The sequence below is a fragment of the Anolis sagrei genome, chromosome 1 (genome assembly GCF_037176765.1).
Source record: "Anolis sagrei isolate rAnoSag1 chromosome 1, rAnoSag1.mat, whole genome shotgun sequence".
NCBI classification, from domain to species: domain Eukaryota; kingdom Metazoa; phylum Chordata; class Lepidosauria; order Squamata; family Dactyloidae; genus Anolis; species Anolis sagrei.
Window position 1 is genome coordinate 230,315,618 of NC_090021.1, and position 22,123 is coordinate 230,337,740.

The following is a 22,123-nucleotide window of genomic DNA, read 5'->3' on the forward strand; positions in this document are numbered from 1 at the left end:
TTGAGGAAGTAAGGATATATATGAGTGATTTGAAGAAAAAAAAAAAGGAAAGGAGGCAGTCATACTAAACCGGAGGAAGAAAGCACATTTCACCAAGTTCTTTCTGAAACAAGAAAGGTGAGAATAAAGAATTAGCACAGAGCAGATGCTACAGAGCTTTGTGGAAAGAGAGCAAGGCAGCAGAGCAGAATTGTCTTTGTACAGCAGAGTTGTTCACCACAGAGGTGTGACATACTTTACTAAACAGAACAGGCTTATTAATTCAATCAAATTATTTAAGGCTTTTCATTTATCATGATATCAAGCAATACTAGAGCAGTTTCCAGAGGTCTGCAATGAGACAGATAACATTCAGTGATTAAACAGGATCCAAATGGAACATACCCAGCTAATTAAGGGAAGCGAGAGGATCAGTGATAGTATCTAGTCTGATTCCCTTAGATGCCCTTCTCTTAATACCTTAAATGCTATCACATTGCATTTAACCAAATAATTTCTTTGTTTTGTTCAGAAGACTGTGACTGATGGAAAACTCACCTTCTTGCCTACCAGTCCCCCCCCCCCCCAATGATTAATCTGGTGTTTTTAGTAAATTGTGAAAACTTACTTCTAATATGAATAATTCTAATTTTGACTTCCAGCAGTTCAATTAAATTGCATTTTGATATGAAATTTGCCACAATTAATGGTGATTTGTTTTCCACCCAGATAAGGTAGAAGATTGTGTTCTTTTAACCTCTTAGATACTCCAATGTCTTGGTATTAATATATTGGTATATATATACTGGTACTATATACTGTTACTGATAAACAAAGTACATGTTGCTATCTAAAAGTATATAGACCTATCCTTATTGCTTTGTAATACCCCCTCCAAGGTTTTAAGGAATTGCAATGCAACCCATGTATCCACAGGAGAAATGTTCCTATACTTCGCAAGGATTGCAAATGAAGGATTTTTGACCCAAGAATACGATCGAGTTGCACCAAAGGGTCTGGGAAAATGCTTAGAGGGGTATATTTTGTCAGAAATTGGTAAATGAAACTGTGGATACTGGACCTGGACTTGAAGACTATTGACATGCAAAACAGGAAATATTTCCTCATTGAAACTAACTAAAAGCTTATATTTATTTATTTATTTATTTATTTATTTATTTCCGTCACTTTTACCCCGCCCTTCTCACCCCCGGGGGGGGGGACTCAGGGCGGCTTACAGAGGAAGGCACAATTCGATGCCTTTATCACATATACACACATATATAAACAAATTAAACAATTACAAATTAAAAATTAAAATCATCAATACACAATAATACAATAACACAGCAGTAGGTTAATCCTGAGCTCAGTGTTCGAAGTTTCATAAGTCCATTCCATCTCGACAAGTTCCAGCACATCATCAGGTTTTTCTTTAGCTGCCTGGGTGTCCAAATGCCCGGTCCCATATCCAGGTTTTCAATTTTTTCCTAAATGAAAGAAGGGACGTTGCCGATCTAATTTCCCCGGGGAGGGAGTTCCACAAGTGGGGGGCCACCACCGAGAAGGCCCTGCTCCTCGTCCCGGCCAACCTCACTTGTGATAGAGGCAGGGTCGAGAGCAGGGCCTCCCCAGAAGATCTTAGGTTCCGAGGTGGGACGTAGAGGGAGATCCGTTCGGACAGATACACTGGGCCAGAACCGTATAGGGTTTTATAGGTCAAAACCAGCACTTTGAATTGTGCTCGGAATTGGATCGGCAGCCAGTGGAGCTGACACAACAGGGGGGTGGTATGCTCCCTGTATGTCGCTCCGGTGAGCAATCTGGCTGCCTCCCGCTGGACCAGTTGGAGTTTCCGAGCAGTCTTCAAAGGCAGCCCCACGTAGAGAGCGTTGCAGTAATCCAGTCGGGATTTGGACAGCCTCAACCTTAGTGTTCTAAACTTTAGAAAATACTTTCTAATGAATCTCACTACAGATACGCACAATCTAAATAGTTATAGAATCATAGAATCATAGTCTATTCTGATTACAAGTATTGCTCCATCACTCAAGACTGGTTCTTGAAAATCCTTTTAGCCTGAGGGTCTAGGATTGAAACCAGGGAGCTTATATGGACAAAGCTGAATCTCCATGAAAGAGCCCTATTATGTAGGGATTTCTGGTCCACCTTCTAAGATATATCCCTCAAAAAGATAATGACACATCAAAATATAAAAAGAAACACTGTAAATAAACGAGTTAGCTCCACAATAAAAGAAAGGTGGCATATCTAAATCTATATAATAAAAGTCGAAGTAGCTATCTATGTTTGTATGTAAGAAATGGGGCTACAAAGTAGAGTCTATGACATGCGACTGTGGAGAAGAACAAGCCACAGACCACCTATTACAATGCAACCTCAGCCTTGTCACATGCACAATGGACAACCTTCTTATAGCAATGCCAGAGGCATGTCAAATGGCCAGCTACTGATCAAAGGACATTTAGTAGAATGCCAAGTTTGCAAACTTCGTGTTTTTTAAAAATACAATACAACTGTTTGGTTTGCTCCTGATACGATAAATAAACGTGTGCAGTTTCCAAAATGGTTCTCATATCCAGAGAGCCCTCTGAATCCCGCTAACAATGGATCTGGACCAAACTTGGCACACAAATGCCCCATGGGAGGGAATTGTGGGGGGGGGGGGGGGTGACCCAGGACAAAACAAGTTGTAGTCTGTCTACATCCAGAGATGACTGTGACCCCCACCAATGATGGTAACTGACCAAACTTGGCACACATGCCATCATGACCAACTTTACTGCTGGTGTTTGGGGGTGGGGTTGGACCTAAGACAATTGGAGTTGCAGGTCTCCCACAATCAAAGAACACTGTGAACCTCACCAATAATGGCTCTCTAGAACGAACTTGGCATACATACTCATCCTGACCAATTTTAATTGATGCTATTTAGGGGAGATGGACCAGGGATGATGAAGTGGTAGTTTATGCACTTTCGAATGGGACCATTCCTAAATTCTAATAACTAGCATTACAAATTACCTAATCCAGTCATCACCAGGCACTAAAGCTAGTAAATAAACAGGTTAAAAATCCAGTTGTAGCACAATAAAAACAAATTTTAAAACAATTTTAAATTAACACATGGATTTGTTAGTTTTTTGAACCAATTCCAAGCAAGCTATGTCCATATTATCGTCACAGAATTAGAAAACTTGGCAAAACGTGATGCTCAAACAGACATTTTTAAGACTGGATATAGTTTCATTTAAGTACTTGATACATGTAATTGCTACACTGTAATTATGTTACAGTTTCACTATTTAATTGTACATATTCATTCTCTTTTTTGCCCTTTGAAAAATTCGTATTTTGATGCACACCCAAATTAGTTTTATCCAACCTTCAGCAACTTATCTGTGGCCTTGTATAGTCACTGTGCCCATTCAGCAACAGGAACCCTTTGCTTCAGCTCAAGGTGATCTCTGTGCAGCGTGCACCATGCCAAGACCACACCATCATTGGCATCACTGCATTCTGCGCCATCTCACAATAGGAAAGAATCTTCTGCACAATATGGACCTTGCCAGCCTCACTGTATGGTGTTGATTAAAAATGGTCAAATTCTCAGCATAGGGGGGTTTACTTGGTCGGTATTTGAATAATTCGCCATAATAATCATATTAGAGAAGTGAAAAATATTAGTATTAATCATCAGTTTCCATAATGCTTGTCAACTTCTTTTTTTCTTTTTGGTGTCTTCAGTGCTTAAATTTCAGAGGTGAAACCTGCCTCCAATTCCTGACACAGACAGAAAATAAATTGATAGCTCTAGAGACAAACTGCACAGGGTTTTTTTTTTGTAAGAATAAAATGGAAAGTGCAGCAAGATGATGTGCATATCAAGTTCCCTGAGAGAAGGCAAGGATGCTAATTGTTTTAAATACAGTATGATTCTGAGGATGTATCCATAATGGCTTTGTGATTAACTTCACCTCACCCATCTGAGGTAAATGAGACTGAACGTGGATAGCTACTAAGGTATCCGTCAGTTTTTGTGGCTGAGACTACACACCAAAGTGCCTTTGTTGTTATTGTGTGCTTTCAAGTCTCTTCCGGCTTATGACAACCCTATGTTGAGTCCATTATGGGTTTTTCTGTGGCTGAAAGAGTGCCTCATCTAAGGTCACCCAAGAGGTTTCCATGGCCAAGACGGGATTTAAACCTGATCTCCAGACTCATAGTCCAACACCCAAACCACAACACTGCACTGGCTGCCAAAGAGCATTTACTTGGAACTTTATTTTTTTACTTCCACCATGCCTGGGCCCAGCAGATAAAAGGCCCTCACTCCATCCTAACTGCCACGGATGTGGCCTCAGAAGATGGAGACAGTATCTGCTGATCAGTTGTCCCTTATTTTGTTTTGTGTCAGTCATACCATTGTTGTTGAGCATGGACCACCCCCCCCCCCCCCGGGTCAAATTATATTGTTTTACTGGGTCTACGGCAGGGACAAGCTACAGCTAACAAGGATCTTTTATTTGGCAATATTCCTTTTTGCGGGTGATTGAGGGTCTGGAAGAGCCCTGCAGCAGCTATCAACACCCAGGAAACTTTTAGAACACTTTCCCCATTTGCTTAGTTATATTGCTTTCTAACCCTAAATAAATGTGCCACAAAGTGTGTTATCCTCTATGTCTGTCTCCATGCATCTTCCTTGCCTCCTGAGTATCTTTTTCTCCTGTCTTCACCCTCTGCAGCCGGCCTGGTGGCCACTTGGGCCACATGGCCCTCAGAAATGGGCTTATTCTCTCACTCTCCCCCACACTAACCACCCCCCTCATGTCCGTCAACCACTTTGCCAACTCCCCCACTCCTGTGGGTGCCCTGGTTCCCTCGGTAGGAGTCCCCAGTATCCATGGACCCCTATTTTTCCCATTTAATGTGTACATTTTATATTTTTATGAATAAAAACATTTTTTGATATGAAACCACCAATCAAGACCTTCTGGTGACCATTCTCCAGCACCTCATGATCCAGGAAATCCCCTCCAGCAATTTTCATGGGCATCATATTAATAATTAAGGATTCAATCACCCATCATCTTCGGGCCAGTCCATCTCTACTGGCCCCATAACTCCAGCTGTGCAGAGGACAACAGGAATCCAAGGTATGGGCCGCCTGTCCTTTGTGCAGCTACTTGGACAAAGACACTCATCACCTGGCATGACATCCCAACAATTGAAAAGTCATGCCTTGTTGGACAATACTCTGCAGGAAATACAATGGACATGAGCACTGCGGATGCTGGGCCCAACTTGATTGGGTCACTCAGAAACACAAAGACATTCCATAGAATGCATGGACTTGATAGCCTCTCTTTGTTCTGTCCCTCAATGCGACAAAAGTTATTCATCCAACTGTACTTTGTCTCCTGAACTAGCCTGCCCCTTGTCAGCCATTGGGGAATGAGAATCTGCATTGGAACCGGGGAATGTTCTCCCATTGGCTGGCAAGAGATGCAAGAGATGCAGCCCTGCCTCTGCAGGGAATCCTCCCTCAGCTGTTCATGATGTCCATGGAGCTTAGCCAATCATGGCGGGGCCAGTTCCAGCTGGGGCAGGAGCGGGAATTTCAAAGGGTTTCTGTCTATAAAAATGTATGTTTTGAACTGTATGGCATCTCAGCATACTTTGGCGGACTACCGTGAGCTGGCATCATTTCAACTGATTTGAATAAAATCCCTCAGTAGCTTCTTCTTCAACTTGGTTTGATTTATTTGGGACATTGGAATAGCTTCTTTGTCTTGCCAGGCACAGGGATCCAGAAGCGGCCTACATCCAGTACCAGTATCCACTTACTGGGACTTGGTATGCACATTACAGGTTTCGCTATACACAGTTGCTTTAAATTGTTTGATTTCAGTGTTATCAGTTTATTAAAGTTTCCGCCACAACGAAGACCAACCAGCGATGACGTCATTGAGGCCACTGAGAATAATGCCTTTCATTTTGCCTTCGATCCATCTGTGTCTCATCCGGCCTTCCGGGAAGCTTGACACACCAAGTCCCGAACCTTTGGCTCTTGCAGAAGCTGAAATCCACGTAAAATTAGGGTGCGTCTACACCGTAGAACTAATGCAGTGGACACACTTGAACTGCCCTGGCTCAATGCTTAACCCCCTACCAACCCCAGAGATTACTTTGGTCCGAGGACCAAAATTTGCTTGAAGTCCCCAACATCTGGACTTATCATCTGTCCTCTACTAGGCAGAGAGCCATCTCGGTTGTGGCCCCTTATTTATGGAATGCCTTGCCAGTTGAAACCCGAACCACCCAAGAGCTACTTGCTTTTCAGAAAGCCTGTAAGACCTTTCTTTTCCAACAAGCTTTCGATGGGTGAATAACTCAGGACTAAGTCGGTTCTCGTTTTTATTGTATTTTAAAGTTGGTTGTATTGTTTTAATCTACTTCTGTAAACCGCTCCGAGCCAAATTGGGAGTGGCGGTATACAAGTCAAATAAATAAATAAAATGCTAGGGAATCATGGGAGCTGTAGTTTGATGAGGCTCCAGCACTCTTTGGCAGAGAAGGACTGAAGTCTTGTAAAACTACAATTCCCACGATTCTATAGAATTGAGCCAGGGCCTTTCAAGTGGTGTCAGACTGCATACATTCCACAGTATAGGTGTCCTCTTAAATTGTGACTCTGAAAGCTGGAAAATGCTTAGGGGTTCTTTTAGGTGCAAAGCACCACATACAACGATAATGCTGTGCAGAAGTCTTTTACCACTGGTGTGATAAAAGACTTCTGAATGTGAAGAAATGCACGGGACCAGAATGAGCTGAGCTCACTCCTTGCCTGTCCCCTCACTCTCTCTTCCTCCGCCTCCCCACCCTCGAGAACAGTTGCTAGGCAACCTCTGCCAGGCAGGCAGGCAGCAGCGCAGAAGGCGCAGGATAATGACGTGGCCGGGCAGAATGTGTGGCTGGCGTCGCACGCTGCGTGCGTAGGCATCCTCCGCGCGCTGGACTGGACCCGGTGAGTGGATGGCGGCCCGCCCGCCCGCTCTTTCTCTCCCTCCCTCCCTCCCGCCGGGCCTTGCCAGGGGGCGGGGCTTCGGGAAAGGCTACAGATGGGCCTTCCGTACTTCCTGCCTCTAGGGCGCCGGAGGGCCAGGGGAAAAGGCCTCGGGGTTTCCAGAGCAGGAGGAGGTTCTTTCTTCCCACTTCCTCTGAGCCAGCAATAGGATGGGTGACACCTGACATGGCAGCAGGGTGTGCGAAAGGGAATGGGGGTGCATTCACACTGCAGAATTAACCCGGCTTTGCACTGCTTTAACTGCCATGGCTCGGTTTTGTGGAATCCTAGGGGTTGTATTGGTGAGGGTACCAGCCCTCTTGGAAAGAGAAGGCTGATAAAGGCTTTGTTAAACTACAGCTACCATTTTTTTTTCCGTATCAGGAGCGACTTGAGAAACTGCAAGTCGCTTCTGGTATGAGAGAATTGGCTGTCAGCAAGGCTGTTGCCCGAAGAGTCGGAGACGACTGAACGAATGAACAACAACAACAAAGGCTGTTGCCCAGGGGACGCCTGGATGTTTTTGCTGTTTTACCATCCTTATGGGAGGCTTCTCTCTTGTCCCCACACGGGGAGCTGGAGCTGACAGAGGGAGCTCATCTGTGCTCTCTCTCCAGATTTGAACCTCCTACCTGTTGGTCTTCAGTCCTGCCAGCACAATGGTTTAACCCAAGGGTCCTCAAACATTTTAAACAAAGGGCCAGGTCACAGTCGCTCAAATTGTTGGAGGGCCAGATTATAATTTGAAAAAAAGCATGAATGAATTCCTATCCACACTGTGCATATCTTATTTGTAGTGCAAAAAATAAATAAAAATAAAACACTTAAAACAATATGGTATTTAAAATGAAGAACAATTTTAACAATTACAAACTTATTAGTATTTCAATGGGAAGTGTGGGCCTGCTTTTGGCTGATGAGATAGGATTGATGTTGCTGTTGTTGTTGTGTGCTTTCAAGTTGTTTCAGTCTTAGGTTGACACTGAACAAGGGCCGGGTAAATGACCTTGGAGGGCCGTATCCAGTCCTCGGGACTTAGTTTGAGGACCCCTGGTTTAACCCATTGCGCCACTGGGGCTCCAACTACCATGAGTACCGCCCTGAAATGGACTGAAATGGGCAGGATAGAAATAATGTAAATAAATAAATAAATAAATAAATGATTTCATAGCTCTGAACCACAGCAGTCCAAACCGCATTCATTCTACAGTGTTGTTGTTATTGTTTATTTGTTTAATTGCTTCCAACTCTTTGTGACCTCATCGACCAGCCCACGCCAGATCTCCCTGTCTGCCGTGGTCACCCCAAGCTCCTTCAGAGTCTAGCCAATTACTTCAAGGATACCATCCATCCATCTTGCCCTTGGTTTGCCCCTCTTCCTTTTTCCTTCCATTTTCCCCAACATCATTGTCTTCTCCAAGCTTTCCTGTCTTCTCATTATGTGGCCAAAGTACTTCATTTTTGCCTCTAATATCCTTCCCTCCAATGAACAGTCAGGCTTTATTTCCTGAAGTATTCTACAGTGTAGATGCACCCCTTAGCAGGTTGGGAGCAGGGCTCAATGCAACCCAATGAATTTCGACAGGATCAAATGTGAGGTACTACATTTAGGCAATAAAATTGAATTCACAGATATAGGAGAAGTGACACTTGGCTTGACATCAGTCCATGTGGAAGGGATGTTGGAGTCTCAGAGGAACTACAAGCAACAGTCAGCAGTGTTATGCAGCAGCTAAAAGAGCCAATGTGATTTTAGGCTGTATCAGTAGTGTCAAGCTCGAGGGAAGTCATAGTCCCACTCTATTCTGCTTTGGTCAGATCTCACCTGGAATACTGTGTCCATTTACTGTATGGGCACCACAATTCAAGAAAGATATTGGCAAGCTGGAACGTGTTTAAGAAGGGCAACTGAAATGATCAAACGTTTGGAAACCAAACCCTATGAGAAGCGGGGGGTGTTTAGCTTGGAGAAGAGAACGCTGAAAGGGGACATGATGGCCATGTTTAAATATTTGAAAGGATGTCATTAGAAAGAGAGAGCAGGCTTATCTTCTGGAAAATAGGACAAAGAGCAATGGATTCAAATTGCAGGAAAAGAGATTCTACCTAAACTTTAGAAAGAACTTCCTGATGGTAAACGCTGTATGGCAGTGGAGTATGCTGCCTCAGAGTGTGGTTGAGTCTCCTTTGCTGGAGGTTTTTAAGCAGAAGCTGGATGGCCATTTGTCGAGAGTGCTTTGATGCCTGCATGCCAAGGGGTTGGCATGCAGGCATCAAATGATTCTGTTTGTAGAGTGCTTTCCATTTATTTCATAATGATCTCTCATAATTGTCTCCTTTTCAAGAATGAGTTATTAAGTGTTAATTTTTTAACCCGGGTGGCGCAGCGGGTTAAACAGCTGAGATGTGAACTTGCTGACCGAAAGGGTGGTTCAAAGCGGGGTCAGCTCCCACTGTTAGGCTCATCTTCTGCCAACCTAGCAGTTCAAAAACATAAAAATGTGAGTAGATCAATAGCTACTGCTTCTGCAGGGAGGTAACGGCATCCATACAGTCATGCTGGCCACATGATCTTGGAGGTGTCTACGGACAACCTCAGTTCTTTGGCTGAGAAATTGAGATGAGCAACCCTCCCCCCCCCCGAGTTGGACATGACTAGACTTAATGTCAGGGGAAACCTTTACCTTTACTTATGGTTCTAGGAACTTCATATACACTTCCTATTGTCTCATCCCTGTATACATATACACGCAGTTCCCCAAGTTACAAACCAGATAGGTTCTGTAGGTTTGTTCTTAAGTTGAATTTATAACTCCAGCCAAATATGTATGTGTATATGATTTGGATACATAGGAAAGAGTTAACACCCCTGTAATGTTTGTTTTGCTGTCTGCCCCTGTTCAGAAGATTTCACATCACTTTCTCTTCCTGTGATAATTAAATTTTGAAAGATTTGGCTTGCTGTGGCAACAAAGATTAGTGATAAAGCTTCAGTGGAGACACCTTTCCCCCATGATAACTATTTCAAGAGTGAATTTCCCGTTCTAGGGGTAGATTTCTCTCACTTCCTATTGTCTCATCCCTGTTCTTAACTATGAGTCATATGTAAGTTGGACATTGGTAACTCAGGGACTGCCTCTATATGTGTGTGTGTATATATATATAGTGACATGTGCATTTATAAAATTAAAAACAGAATGTACATGGGGGAAAGCCCACTCATAGAGAGGAAGGAGTTGGGAGAGCATAGAGTGATCTAGAGAGTGCATCGCTCCCCTCAGTGTTCTTAATTATATGTGTGTGGGTGTATGTGCTTGTGTTTGTTCTGCATATGAATGTAGCAATGTATCTGTGAAAAAATCCAAAGCACAATTATTAATTTCATAGGTAAATCAATATGTTTGTATGAAATTTGTTTTAAAAAGATTATCAGCCACAAGAAAATTAATGTCAGGTGACAGGATATTGTTGCATTTTCTCACCAAATACATGCCATGAAGTCGAACACTTGAGTTATCCTGAGTTTGATGCATATTACTCAAATTCTTTCGTTCTTTTATTTTTCTCTTTCATGGATGTCATGTTCTTTGGAAGCTTCTTTAGACCAAGTTAAGACCTTTTATATGTTTTAATAGTTTTTGTATGTATTTTATAATGTTGTTTTAAATGTTTTAATTGTATATTGCGGGTTGTTATGGCATCAAATTGCTGTCAATTTGCTGCCGCCTTGAGTCGCCTTCGGGCATGAGAAAGGCAGGATAGAAATATCATAAATAAATAAATAATAAATGTTAGGCTTCCTCTATTTAAATAGAGTTCATTTTTTTAATAATAATACATGCCATGGGGAAGGGAGTGGGCATCAAGATTTAAGGGATGCTTAGGTGAGGCATGGCCAAAAAAAGGTTGGTAACCATTGCCCTAGATATAAGGTGGTGTTAGAAACCATCTGTTTTACAAAGAAGTGTTCATTATAAGAGGAGGCCTGGCTTCCCTCCACCAGTGTTTGAAAAGCATCCTGTTATTATTTTTCTGAAAATAATTAAGATATTTCAGTTTCCCCTCTTTCTTTGCAAGCTGTTAATGTCCACTGCAAACTGCTGAGGCTGTTTCCTTCTGATGGATTGAAGCCAATTATGTATCACAACAGGCATTATGCAGCGTAGTATGCCTATGTTGGGAGCAAACAGAAGGGGTTTGGAAGTATTTGCATTTTGTCTGCTGTAATATTTCCCAATATTGATAATTTCAGGAGTGACATTTTGTTTCTGTGATTTCTCCCCCTTTCCCCATAATTGTAATTTATCTGTGAAAATAAAATGTAAAAGGTTAAACAGCAATAAATGCAACATAAGGGTTTTACTTTCTTCCCTGTTCAAATAAATACCGATGTTTCACATTCCTTGGGCTGTGTGAAGGACTGTTGAAACTACAGACTCTGTTCCATGTAACCAGGATGTTTCCTTTTAGAAAACGAGTAAACACTTTTTCTCACATTATACATCTAAGTGCCATTTATGGGTTTGGAATTCACCCTCCCCCTCCTGATCCGCTCTGAGAATTTGCTAGTGACAGCATGAAAGATGGAGAGTCCTTCCCCACAACATCTGACTTGAGTCAGTTGCTGGAGTTGTCTGGACTTATTTGATTAGTATTGTGGACTGTTAACTTTAAAAGTGAAAAACTGACAGGGGAAGGGGAAGCTGGTTAGTAGATAATCCCATTTGTGGCCAACGGATTGAACTTGTGTTCCTTTCTAACTTTTTAACCTACCAGAAGGATGATAGGTGCCAGTAAAAAAAGACTTTCCTTAACATCCTATCAATATATAAGATGTGATTGGTATGGCTGAGGGTCTTCTCAATGGCCATATTTGGATTTTGAAACATCCTTCCAAGGACGGCTCATCACATCAGGGGTGGACAAAGGGCAACCTGCCTGATGTTGGAGGACTGCAGCTCCCACTATTCTCCACCAATGCCTATGTAGCTAGGACTGATGAGAGATACAGTCCAAGAATATCTGAGTGGTTGCACTTAGCCTATCCCCAATCTACATACCTCAGAAATAGCTGTTCACCTCCAGACAAAGAATTGCTTCAGCTGGCTGAATAGACCTCTGCCTCATACTATTTTTATTCTGACTTCTGTCCTTTTGTCTCTCTTTGTTCCATTTACTATATTTTTCTGTGTTTGCATGTCTGGGGATTTCAATATTGCTGGCTGCCATGGATATTATCATATGAAATAGCAGGATGATGATGATGATGATGATACTAATAATAATGAATATATTAAATATGATTTTATGGTAGACATCCAGTGTTACCTTATCCTCTGTAGGGCCAGAAGGATGTTGCAGTGACCATCATGGGCCATGCCCTATGTATCTGTTCAAGAGGGACCATCACTATCAATAACAAACGTTACCTTTCAATTCATAGACTCGGAGAGGGGTGAGTATGACACAGTAGAAATCTGGGTTTTTGCATAACTGATTGTACACACCAAGTATGACCGCTTTCTGCAACTGATGGAATTTGAAATTTACCTCATCTTGGATGGAGAAATGTTATACCTCCAGTTTTTGTTGAGTTTTAATTATCAGTCAGTTGTGTTAATTGCTGGGAGATACAGTCCAAAAACTTCTGGAGGGTCACACTTTGCCTATTCCCAACTTAGTCCAATCCATTGGATTAAAGGTATTTGCAAAGTATGATAAAATGGTTGTAACCCCCCCCCCCCCCCATAATATTCAAGCTTCTTTAAAACAGAGATGGGGAATGTTGAACCCTCCATATGTTTTTATTTAGAACTCCCTTTTGTCCCACCCAGCATGGTCAATGATAAAAGACTGAGTGCTGTAGTCCGAACCACTGGTATTGCGGCAGATGACATTGTGACTTTGTTTAATTGTTTTAATTTATGCTATATGTATTGGTTTTAATGATTGTTTTGTATTTGATTGTGTTATGTTATTGTAATTGTGATGTGGCGGTCTTGCGCCGTTGCTAGTATGAGCCGACCTGAGTCCCCCTTTGGGGGTAGAGAAGTGACAGGGTACAAATGCCAAAAAGAAAACAAGAAAGAAGAAGGGCAAAGGTTCCAAATCCCTGGCGTAATGTTGCAATCTTGCTCATGTTTTATGTTGGTGTATGCTCATTTGAACTTACTTCTCAATAAAAGTATTGAGCTGGAAATCCCGTTATAGAACATGACACCACAATCCCCCTAAGGCTACTCATTCCATTGCCTAGTCATTCATTACAGTTGGAAAGTTTAATCCTGGTATGTAACCAAAGTCTGTCTTGCTGTAACTTGAATCCGCTGCTTGTCTTCACTCAGTAGACTGATAAATAGGCCATCTTTCTCCTGTTTATGTATCTCTTAGCTATCTAAGACACACTGAACTATTTGGTTGTCAAACCAACAATGTTTCTAGTTCTGTTTTGTATCTAGCAATGGAAAATGTGTTGTCTCAGAAGAAACTGGAATTCAGAATATGGAGTGAGCTGTCCCTTTTTATATCCAGTGGGCTAGAGATATTCGCAAAGTATGGTTGGACACCCAGGTTATGGATTAGAATATTGTTGTGCCTCTTTGCATTACTTGTCAAAGCTCTGATAAGTGAAAATAAGGAGCCATAATAATAAAGAAGCTGCATGTTTGTGCCACGGCATGAAGGTTGTTCCTCCTCTGAGGGCTGGAAGAGGAAAGGAGACAAACCTTCCTTACAGTCTTCTCTTCTCCCCATTTTTTCCATGTCTGTGATGAACGAATGCACATCTTTTTTTTTTAATTCTATAGTTTGGAAATGTGGCTTCTGTGGGAATGTACAGCCCCCAATTCTCCCAAAGCTTCCAGTATGTTTTCAAAATTGTGTGTGTCTGTTGGGAGGCTGCAAAAATTTAGTTATTTTTATTTGGATTTATTTGACACACTAGTCCACACCCAGATCCAGAAGTTGCAGTATAAATGATTTCTAGTTGTAATTTTAGTGAAGACTCGTCTTCCGGAGCATTTGCTTACTGGTGTTCTGTATTATCCCTTTCCCTCTTGATTGTCAAGGTTACTTCAAGTAGCAAAATATGGCATTATTGCAAGACTGGGTATGAATGGGAACCTAGGCCTTTATCACAGAAAGTTGCTGAAGTGCAATTATGCCAAGATGGGGTTTACTGCACTTTGCTGTGGCTGTCCCACAGTTGCATTGTACCTGAATCAAGATTGTTACTTTTCACTGATGGGAAGAATCCAGTATTACTGTTGTTCTGCCACTCTTTTTTTGTATAATAATGTCCTTCTGCTGCAGTCCCAATCTTGTGAAGTAGAGGGAAGTTTTGCAAAAGAATGGAGGTGGGGTATAGGGGAAAACATTGCATATGCACTAGGTAGGGCAAACATGGGTAGGAAGTGATGCTGTGCAGAAAACCCATAGCAGGAATTCACAACGAAGTGCCAGCATTGCACAATTGTGACTAGGTGTAATATATATTGTTCTAATAACAATGTTTAAACAATGTGATTGTGATGAGATAACAGGCTAGTGTGATAAAGCCCTTAGTATGCAGAGAGCAGGAGAAGCAGAAAATAATCTCAGCTAGTATGAGCTTCTTTTCTTTATGTGCCCACTCTGTTCTTGACCCAATTCCTCTCTGACCCAGTGGCTTCAGCTATGTGGATCTTGTAGAGGGGCTGCATGATGGACGCTTCTATGCACTGAAACGCATCGTATGCCATGACAAGGATGATCGCCAGGAAGCCACACATGAGATTGAGATGCATCAGCTTTTTGATCACCCAAATATCTTGCCCCTATGTGCACATGCCATTGTGGAGAAAGGATCCAAACACGAGGCCTGGCTGTTACTGCCTTTCCTCAAGGTGAGAGACTAGTAGCTTCATGCCTAGTGTCACAGTTTAAGATGCAGGTAGGTGCTGCATTGCATGTAGGGGAATGTAGTATTTGTGGATTCACCCATGCATGACTGAGATGTGCACAGTATACAGAGATGCCAATCATAGAGGCTGATATCTTCTGACATAGGCTCAGTCTCCTGGGTTCTGTGTTTGTTTTTTGCCTTGCTTGGGCTTGTGACTAAGATGAAAACAGGACACAGTTTTATAATATCAAAACAGAATCAAAACAAGAGCCAGCTGAAACAGGATTCCCGAGAAAATAAGTCAGTCTAAAAGTTTTAAATAGATTATTGAAATGTAAACGAGATGGAAGGAACAACATTTCTAGAATAGGCTGTTTTGCTTTCTGGCATCCTGCTTCAATTGAGAAATGCTAGTCATTTCTTTTGCTCCAGCCACATATTAAAGTTGCAAATAAAAGATTCTGGTGAAGATGTCGTCTAGTGTGGGAAAAGATAGCTATTCATTGTTCTGGTTCCAAGCTAGTTGGGGATTTACAGGCCATAAGAAGCCCCTTGGTGGTGCAGTGGTTTACACCTCTGAGCTGTTGAACTTGATGACCAAAAGATTGGCAATTTGAATCCGGGGAGCTGCCGCTGTTAGTCCCAGTTTCTGCCAACCTAGCAGTTTGAAAACATGCAGATGTGAGTAGATCACAGGAAGGTAGCGGCATTCCATGCAGTCATGCTGGCCGCATGACCTTGGAGGTGTCTATGGACAATGCTAGCTCTTCGGCTTAGAAATGGAGATGAGCACCACCCCCCAGAGTTGGACACAACTAGACCTAATGTCAGGTGAAATCTTTACGTTTTACTAAGCAGCACTTTGACTTGGGCTTGGGCTGAGAGCGGCGGTTAACAAATGCAAGAAATAAATAAATAAATAATAAATAAATAAACTGGCATAATGAACAAAAGAAGAATTTATATTTTGTGAAAAAGAAGCCCAAACAACAGCCTTATGGCTTTAGTTAGTAATAACAGAAGAGTTCAAAAATGCTTTTCAGATACCTGCATGCATACCGTGCATGATAGCACTCTAGATGTAACCAATGTGTTTGTTGCATTAGAGATAACGATGCCGTTGGTGTACCAGCCAACAGCACACATGGCTATTATTGTCACATAACACTTGAAGATAGGGTATACATGACAAAATTGTACCTCAGAGCTTCTGGTATTCAGCCATTCTACCATTTTCAAATCTATAGCAGCAAACTGAGAACAAATGATGCCATTACTATAATACTATTGAACTATTCTGCCTCTCCCATATTTCTGACGTGTTTGCATTTTAGAGCCTTTCACAACAGTAGTCATTTAAAAACTGCAGACTGTAGCAGGGTGATACAGTAACTTTAGAGATACATGCATGACAATCCCTGGTAAAACAAGAATAACAGCTAACAAATGTGTTGGAATAGCACTGCTGCAAAGCTCTTCCCTGAGTAAATTGTGGTGCAGGAGTAGGGGACCATAAGCCCTTCAGATACTAAATAAATACTACTGACATCATGCCTCATCCTTGATCAGACTGTTCAGGACTAGAGTTCTGGGATGGACAAAACGTCCCTCAGCCTTGCTTTGGTTGCTTCTTCTTGTTTGGGGATATGGAGCATGTGGCTCTCCAAGTGATAGACTGCAACTCCATTAATCCCCCCTGTATATGCTAATGTATGCTGAGACGTTGTAGTTTTGCAACATTTAAAGGGCCTCATCCCATTCTGGAGTGTATTGGGACAGATGCTGAAGCAATAAGGGTACTCAAGGATAAACAGTCTCAAACTCACGTAGTAAATTTGGAAAAAATATATTTAGTTGTAATTTTTAGTGAAGACTCCTCTTCCAGAGAATTTGTCACTGGTGTTCTGTGTTATCCCTTGTCGCTGGCCGTTTCTTTGCAGAGAGGAACACTTTGGCAGGAGGTTGAAGCTCTGAAAGACAAAGGTGCCTTCATGCCCGAGGAGCGGATCCTTGCCATTCTTCATGGTCTTTGCCGAGGCCTGCAGGCCATTCATAATAAGGGTTATGCACACAGGTGAGAAACTGGTTCTAAAGCAGAGATGGTTAGCAATGATATTGTGGGACAAGCCATGTGTAGGTTGGGGTGGGGAGTCCATAGAGTGGCATTCAGTGCATGGTAAAGGAGTGAGTTAAAGTAAGAAATCATATGTTGGCATGAAGCATCCCTAGCAGTATTGTCAATATGAAGAAAACTGAGGTTGAGAAATCAGGAGATTGAAAGATAACTTCAAATAAGAAACAAGCTTTAGAAGGCCATGATAGACAATTCTGGAGATTCCATTCTGCTTCCTTCAGAGACTTGAAACCAACAAATGTTCTGCTGGATGACGATGACCAACCATTGTTGATGGACCTAGGCTCTATGAATCAAGCACGCATTGAAGTACGGAGCTCCCGGGAAGCCATGACATTGCAGGTACAAGGGTGGCCCAGTGAAAAGGATGTGGGAATTTCCAACAAAGTTAAGAGGGAAGAATCTAAATTAGATTAACAATGAAATATTCCCACTCCCATAGCTTGGAATGCAAATTTAAAACACATCATATTATTTAGTGTGGGGGTGGGGGTTGGGGGGGTATTGCTTCTGAGTTCACAAAAGTAACTATGCATTATGTCTTCACATGCTAGCACTACAATTGCTACTTTAACACAACATTGTTCTACTTTTTAAAAACAACCTATAGTTCAAGCATTATAACTGTAGGGAACTTTAGGGATATTGCTCTATGGATCCCTGATGTGGCACTACCAGAGAAAAATTAATATTAGCACCTCATAGAATTATCCCACATCACTGTTATTTTTTTCTGTGGACATGAATATTTTCTACCTAGGTTGAGTTTTGGAATTAAAAACAATCAAAAATCAGGTAAGATGGAAGCTGGTAGTGGGTAACCATACTTAGTAACATTGAGGACTCTGTTCTGGTTGCAGTGTGAATAGAATGGGCAACAGGTTTGTTGCATTAATGGGGCTCGAACAGTGCTTGGTAGCCATTGTTACCGGATGTTGTTCTGAGTTACATGTTACTTTCTTGGACATAGAAAATAGAAGATTTAAATTAATCCCTCCCATGCCCCTTCCCTACCAATGTTCTGTAGCTGAAGTTCAGTTTTGTCCCTTTATCTCACAGGACTGGGCTGCCCAGCGCTGCACCATCTCTTACCGAGCACCAGAACTGTTTAATGTCGAACGTGACTGTGTTATTGATGAACGTACTGATGTCTGGGTAAGGGCCTTAATTTCCACTTAGAAAAACACATCTGCAAATACTCTAAATAATGTAATGTTGTGCAGGGGAGGAAAGTCCTCTCCTTGTGGCCTCTCTCCATTCTTGGGCCAGCCTTCTGCTCCATATACTCATCTTGCCTTTCCTTAGTCCTTAGGCTGTGTTCTGTACTGTATGATGTTTGGTGAGGGGCCTTATGACATGATCTTCCAAAAGGGGGACAGTGTGGCCTTGGCTGTACAGAATGATCTCACTGTGCCCCAGAATACAAGGTAAGGAAGTGCTTCAGGAAAGGGAAGCTCAGAGTTGCCCAGGTTTCAAGGAAGATCCAATGTAAATGGCTTCTAAATTACAGGTATTCACCTGCCTTGGAACGTCTCCTCTCCTCAATGATGATAGTGAATCCTCAACAGCGCCCATACATTGCTGGCATCATCTGCCAGCTTGAAGAGATACAGCCACCGCCTGCTGGACAGGACACCACACGCATCTGAGCCCACTGAATGTGTGGTAGAGATGGGGCCAGGAGAGGCGTTGCAGCCCAAATGGGACATTAAGAGGTTAAGTTCAAAGCCAGGACATGGTATGTTCTGTTCTGTGCTTGCCACCTTCCAGAGTGGGGCCACCTCTTGCTTTGGAGATGATAGACTTTGGGACTCTCTTGGCAGTTACCTTGCCATTCTCACTGGTGCCCTAGCATGCACCTCAACAATCCTATTGGGTCTCAACTGGTCTGTTGGCAGCGTACCCGCTCCCTCCATAGGATGTTGTACAAGGGATCCAAGGTACCTCAAGAATAGATGGGGAAATGGCCAGCTTTTAAAAAATCTTAAATATTGCTTGCGGTTAATTATTGAGGGGCTGGCGCCCTATTTATTTTGGTGCAGGCACACTCTCAGTGCCTATGTGTTCAATAAAATCCTTACAATGCAGCTGCATCAGTGGTTTCCAAGTTTTTAAGTTGAGGAGTGAATGGGGAAAGAGGTGACCTAACCATACTAGTTTTTCCTTACCTATTCATTTCAGTTTGGTCCATTTCCTGTTTTACATCAAGTATCTTCTCTATCATTGTGTATTTGCCATGTTTGTCTGATTTGTGCTAGTCTAATTAATTGTTTAGGCTAAGGGAAGTTGAGTGGTATAGGATAGGAAATCTTGTTTAACTGACCGAGGTTTCAGTTATTTCCAGAATGACCACTGTTGTACTCTGTTGAACACGAACTCCATTCAAATGTATGTTATAATTTCCACAGTCCAAAAGGTTTAGTTTTGTGCAAAGTGGCCACATCTTTAGTCTGTCTGGAATAAATTCACTCTTAAGGCAAAATCAGCAAGGGCGGTGGCTGTTCTTGGCAAGGTTAGTAGATAGAAAGCATTTGTATTGAAAGAAAATGGTGCTAGAATGAGCATCTATGTGTAAATGAAAGTATAGAAAGGCCAAGGAGGTTCATACCATAAGCATATCACTCACCTCTGTTTATGAGGGTGGATGAAGACTGGCACATCTCTTTTTAGATTCCTGTGATACTGTCCTTGTGCATCCAGCAAAAAGTGGAGTGGAAGAGGATTGGATCTCTGCCTGGTATGAAGAAGGGAGGGTCATAGGCTGGCAAGGCTACTGGAGACTACCTTTAGCCCAGTGATTGTGAAACTCATAAATAAATAAGCAGTTTTAAAAAACAGCAGGTAGAAAAGAGAAAGATAGCCTCCCCCCCCCCCCCCCAGATTTTAAATTGTTCTCTGAGCTGAAGAGTTTTTCCCCCATATAATTCTTATTACAAATATATGAGCAGTGGGGAAGAGTACAAGAGTGAATATAAATTGGCATTTTTAACATCTTACATCTTCTTCCATTGTTATCTAATACAAAAATGATTTTATGGTGTTAAAAAAAAGAGAGAGAAAAGAACATTTCTAATCTAAAACAGGATAGAAAAGTTGATGTACAGTGTTTTGATGCAAAGGAAATAGAAAGGTTAAGAAATGGAAAATAGGAAACCCTAACTAATGCTTCCTCCCCTGTCGCTGCTGTCTTCTTGCAGACTCAGTTATGACCTCATCAGGCGAGCTGATTTGCCTGTTGTACACTGCTTCACCTCCTTTTACAGCAGAGCCCTTCACACAATGTACAGGCACGGCCAAAAAGGGAGGTGAAGCAGTGCTTGCCACAGCAACACAGGAACCTTCCCATGTTGCCTTCCCTTCTGTTGGGGGGGGGGGGGAGCTGGGTGGCAACACTTTTCCCCTTGAGATGAGGGACACGGTAAGACAGGCAATGCGGGGTGTGGTGTAGCAGCTTCTCCACGCCCCCTGTCTGGAGGCGAATCTATAGGCCTTTATGATAAGGTCCTTTTTCATCTCTGTAAGTACTGCCTTTCATTAGGCCAAGTGCACTACATAAAAGACTGCAACCCCCAATATTGTGTCAGCATACCCAGTGGTTCTGGATTATGAATGTTTTCATCCAAAATTATATCTGTGGACGCAATGCTATAAAGAGCTTCATAGAAAACTACCATATTTACTTCAGTAAGGTGGTCGAAACCTGAGGACTAGATATAACACACATAAAAATGCTTTTAAAATTAAGCCTAGCAGAGTAAGCAGGGCCGCAACAAAGGAACTTTCCTAAAGTGTAGCACTCTTTGGGCTAAGATGAAATTGCACTTTTTAAGGCTTCTTAGCTATAAGAGTAAACTCTTTAATGTATGTGTCCCTTCTGCAATATAGTCACAAAATGCCCAATAGTTGCAGACTGCAGTTTAAAAAGATTGTATCTACTGAAGAGGAAGATACTGTTACACTGAAGGTGAGAATTGTGGATGTGAATCCTTTCTAAGCTAGCACTTTTTTTTCTTTCGCTACCACAGTAATTAGGTCTAGGAAATAAGTGGTAAACATTCTCCTTGGCAAATCATGTAAATTAACAAAAGGTTGGTGTGCAGAGAAATGCTGCTTAGCATTTTGGAGAAAGAGTGGAATACAGGTGTTTTGGTAATAGGTATCTGAAATCTTCACCACTGAGGAATTTAATACTTGTAGAAAAGCAACTTCTTAGAATGAGGGAAGTAGATATAGAGGTACCTATAGATTTATTTAGCTCCCACTGACTGCTATTCTCATTCTTATTGGCTAATCCTATTCCACTTATCGTATTTAAAGGAGTTTCTGAGTTGGTAGACATGGAGTTTTGAGGGAACTGTATGAAGAGTCACAAAGTGGCTGCAAGAGTGAGTGTGGCAAGTTGCAAAATAGAAGTCATAGTGTGTATAGCTTGTCAAAAAACATCCAGACCAAATGAAACGTATCTTCCCAGGACCTTGAGAATCATTCAGATATTAGGTCTTCATTATGAAACACAAAATTGCCTTACCAAATCCAGGAAACTGATGAGGGTTGGAGACAAGTAGCATGGTACAGATGTGGTCTAATCCTCAAAATACCAAATTGGATCCCCTGCCCTCACGAAACAAAATAAAACCCATCCCGCAGAAGAAAACTGGTGGTATTCATCTTCCAGGATGGTATTTGGCTGACTAGCTAAGCTTCTAAACAATGTATACATTCCATTTCTTAATGTCTCATGTTGCCTAGGGGCATTCTTGAATTTGGCAAAAAGCCCGTGTTTCACTTTATCATGTGCCAGCATTAAGGGTTGCTTTTTTAAAAAAACTGAAGATCAGGAGAAGCAATAGTGTTTCACTATGTTGCTCAACTTTAGCTACTGAGAAATGTACTTCCCATTTTCACATCCTGCCATAGAGCAAGGAATGAAGGAAACAGCTATACTACTTGGTGATATTGAAAAACAACTGTATTCAGTGGAACTACATTATGAGAATGGGGAAACCACGATCTTGGGCAAGAAAGACACATTTGACAGGAG

General features: G+C 42.0%; 1 protein-coding gene across 4 annotated transcripts; it reads left to right on the forward strand.

Annotated features, from left to right (window-relative positions):
- The first annotated feature begins 6,935 nt into the window (after window positions 1–6,935).
- On the forward strand, window positions 6,936–19,169 carry STK16 (serine/threonine kinase 16). Of its 4 annotated transcripts, none has more exons than XM_060773030.2 (8): window positions 6,936–7,027; window positions 12,409–12,521; window positions 14,730–14,949; window positions 16,889–17,022; window positions 17,304–17,424; window positions 18,142–18,237; window positions 18,388–18,509; window positions 18,593–19,169. In XM_060773030.2, exons 2-8 carry the CDS (start codon window positions 12,436–12,438, stop codon window positions 18,729–18,731), a joined length of 918 nt encoding a protein of 305 aa, XP_060629013.2. In that variant the 5' UTR covers window positions 6,936–7,027; window positions 12,409–12,435; the 3' UTR covers window positions 18,732–19,169. The 4 variants fall into 4 exon arrangements, with proteins under 4 accessions (XP_060629013.2, XP_060629029.2, XP_060629021.2 ...); XM_060773046.2 differs by lacking the exon at window positions 6,936–7,027 and adding an exon at window positions 7,095–7,200; XM_060773038.2 differs by lacking the exon at window positions 6,936–7,027 and adding an exon at window positions 7,096–7,263.
- The last annotated feature ends 2,954 nt before the right edge of the window (window positions 19,170–22,123 follow it).